Here is a 3,274-nt window from a genome sequence, read left to right on the forward strand (position 1 = left end):
GAAACAAGTGAGATCTAGCTCATTTGGATCATTTAAAACGTAGCAGCTTGAGGCAGCAAGAAACAAGTGAGATCGAGCTGATTTGGATCATTTAAAACGTAGCAGCTTGAGGCAGCAAGAAACAAGTGAGGACGATAATTTACGAATGAACAGTTCGTGAGGAACTGGATGCAACAAGTTATGATATATAGCTATATGTACTACATCAAGGCAAGCAACGAGAACGCTAAAATCAAAGGTAGGTGATACCGTGAACTAGAATGTTGTGAGACCGTGCCTTTAAAACCAGGTTATAAACCCATCTTATGGATGATTTATATAGCTATAAATATAACCTTAAAATGTAGTGTAGTTTTATTTCAATATCTATATGATATGAACGTTAGCAATACAGAGTCCAGAAATTCACCTTTAGAACGTTAATAAATGATTACAGCATATTTCTTCCTTTTACTAATGTTGCATTAGGCTTAAATACGTTTCATTTCCTTCAGGCTACGACACTTATTTCTATTACACACATTGTTTGTTTGTTTGGAATTTCGCGCAAAGCTACACGAGGGCTATCTTCGCTAGCAGTCCCTAATTTAGCAGTGTAAGACTGGAGGGAAGGCAGCTAGTCATCACCACCCACCGCCAAGTCTTGGGCTACTCCTTTACCAACGAATAGTGGGATTGACCGTCACATTATAACGCCCCCACGGCTGAAAGGGCGAGCATGTTTGGTGGGACTGGGATTGGAACCCGCGACCCGCAGATTGCGAGTCGAGCTTCCTAACCACCTGGCCATGCCGGGCCTACATACAATGATCATCATACTTTTATTATAGAAATACTCATCACAACAGTAGTAGTTTGTACAAAGATGCTCTCAACTACTGTTCAGCCTACTGGAGAAAACAAACCTACCGGTTAACCGAAACTTCTCACAATCTCAGAAATAATTTGTTTGTTTTTTGACTAGGTGTTAATAGAAGTGGTTCTTTTTTTTTTTGGTAGCTCACGGAGATAAATAACGACATGTTTTTGGAGAAATAAGCCCTTCACTCCCAGATGTTGTGTCAACTGTTCACTTGAAATCTCTAGCGGTTTTATTTTTCATTAGAATTCCCTCCAGTTCTTGCCTAAGTTGTAGATTCGTAGTGAGAATCAGCTGGTCTCTGCGACAGCTTCTCTGGAAAGCTGAAAGAAAAGGTAAAAACAAAATAGGGGGGGGGGGGGGAAGGTAGAACAATGTGCTGCGTCACGGGTCAACAAAAAAATGGTGATATGTTAAAAAAAAACATTTGAAGTTAGCTAGACCTGTTACTCTGTCCCCGAAACAGTGAAAATAAAAGTTATAACAAAATTTGAATATACTAGGTAATATAAGATAGAGTGTAATTATTTAAATCAAATCAGCAGAATTAAACTGTACTAATCCAAAACTCTCAAACTGACCGTTGAACTCGATTCAAATTAACAATTATTAGAAGCATTTTCACCTATTTCTCCTGGGCATATAAAGAAACAAAGTTCAAAAAAGTCATTTATTTAACCATTGAGCTAGTGTTAACGAAGTATCAAGATTGATGCCAGTGGAACTTTCAGTAAAAGGTCAATGACCTTCATATTTTGTAATTAAATACTCTGTGATTGATCGGTTACTACAGTATTTATACACTCACCAATCATTAGCACAAACGGAAGGGATTTTCGTACGTACATTGTACTATTTAACAAATTTACAATGTGAACCCATTCCAGACAAACACGAATACATCTTGAATTTTTTTAAGGCTTAATTGTTTCTCTATATAAGCGAGTCCAGAGAAATACTAAGCTATAATACATCTTGAATCTGTTAAGGCCTAATTATTTCCCCATGTAAGCGAATTCACTTAAAAGAAAGACACATACACAATAATCTTTCCCGACTTGTTTATTTCTTTCAGATATTCGCGCAAAGTTGCATAAGGCCTATTTGTCCCTAATTTTCAATTGACAGACTAGGGGGAAGGGCGCTAGTTAACAGCACCCACTGACAACTCTTGTGATACTCTAGTCGAACAATACGATTTGACCGTCACACTTATAACGCACTCACAACCCCAAAGAGCTATCGCGAGCTTGTGGCAACTGGTCGCGAACCAGAGACCCTCGGATACACAGTCTGGCACATTAACTATTAGGCCACCCCCGGTCGTTCTCGAAACTAAAAAGAGCATGCGTGATCTAAATTAGGATTAAAATCTAAATTATGTTCTAACAGAGAAGAAAGCCTAGGCATTCATTCATCTTCTTATTAAATTAATCAGTACAGATGACACGATAGATTTGAATGTTTCATTTTTCATCATAGCCCAGTTGAGCAACTGTACAGTTCGATGACATCATATACGCATTTAACGAGAAAATAATGTTTCCCAAGTTTGTACACATCACGAAATATCTGTCTGTCTATCTATGGTCAGAGGAAAGCGTAAAGAGAGGGTTAGGACTGTCACGCGCCAGTAGCTGAACTATACTTACCTGTCAGAGATGCTACTAAAACAATGGAGGAGCGAACATTTTGTTACGAAGTGCTGTTTGCCGGAAATAGTGGAGCCGACTATTCGCATGTAGTCAGGAGAAAGAAACATTACTCTTTACACATGCAGTGATAAATTTTAATAAGCTATTCCTGAAAGTATAACGATCAAAGATCAAGTTTGTACGTACGCAACTATGTAATGATCAACATAGGCGGCATGAAGGGGGAGACATGAAGGGGCATGTGCTCCAACTTTTAATCTGATAGTAAAATATCCCTTTGAATGGGAAATAAAGACTTGTATATAATTATCAGGGGAAATTCGCTGTTTCAATATAACAAATAAGGTACCATGCCTCCCCCCCCCGAAAAAAAAATTGTTCCGTCGTCTGTGATAATCGATATAATAATAATAATACAGAAGGAAATGATCTATTAAGTGGTTTCTGTTGATGTTGCTTTTATAATTTGAGAACAAAAACAAACTTGACGGATTGCATTTATGTAATTTTTAGGAACAGCAAGAAATGATTATTTGAAACCTTTGTGGAAATTCTTAAACAAAACATTTGGAACTGAAAATAGATAATAAAAAAAAAAAGTATTCGTCACATTGTAAGAAATAGGACTGTGTGAATCGGTTACACATTGCGGACTGGTTCTAAAGATGTAAAACAACAGAATGATTGACTTTATTTGTTTTAGAATTGTTGACCAAAGCTGACAAAAAAAAAAAAAAAAAAAAAAAAAAAAAAAAAAAAA

At 37.0% G+C, this 3,274-nt stretch overlaps 1 protein-coding gene across 1 annotated transcript in view; it reads left to right on the forward strand.

Annotated features, from left to right (window-relative positions):
• Window positions 1-21: 21 nt before the first annotated feature.
• LOC111089141 (coiled-coil domain-containing protein CG32809-like) overlaps window positions 22-3,274 on the forward strand; it is a gene marked incomplete at its 3' end in the record, with an annotated part of 69,138 nt that continues 65,885 nt past the window's right edge. The window contains exon 1 of the mRNA XM_022401056.1: window positions 22-238. Within this exon, the coding sequence (XP_022256764.1) occupies window positions 169-238 (70 nt within the window). The remainder of the gene's footprint in view (window positions 239-3,274) is intronic.

This window comes from Limulus polyphemus, unplaced genomic scaffold (assembly GCF_000517525.1).
Source record: "Limulus polyphemus unplaced genomic scaffold, Limulus_polyphemus-2.1.2 Scaffold5363, whole genome shotgun sequence".
Classification (NCBI taxonomy): domain Eukaryota; kingdom Metazoa; phylum Arthropoda; class Merostomata; order Xiphosura; family Limulidae; genus Limulus; species Limulus polyphemus.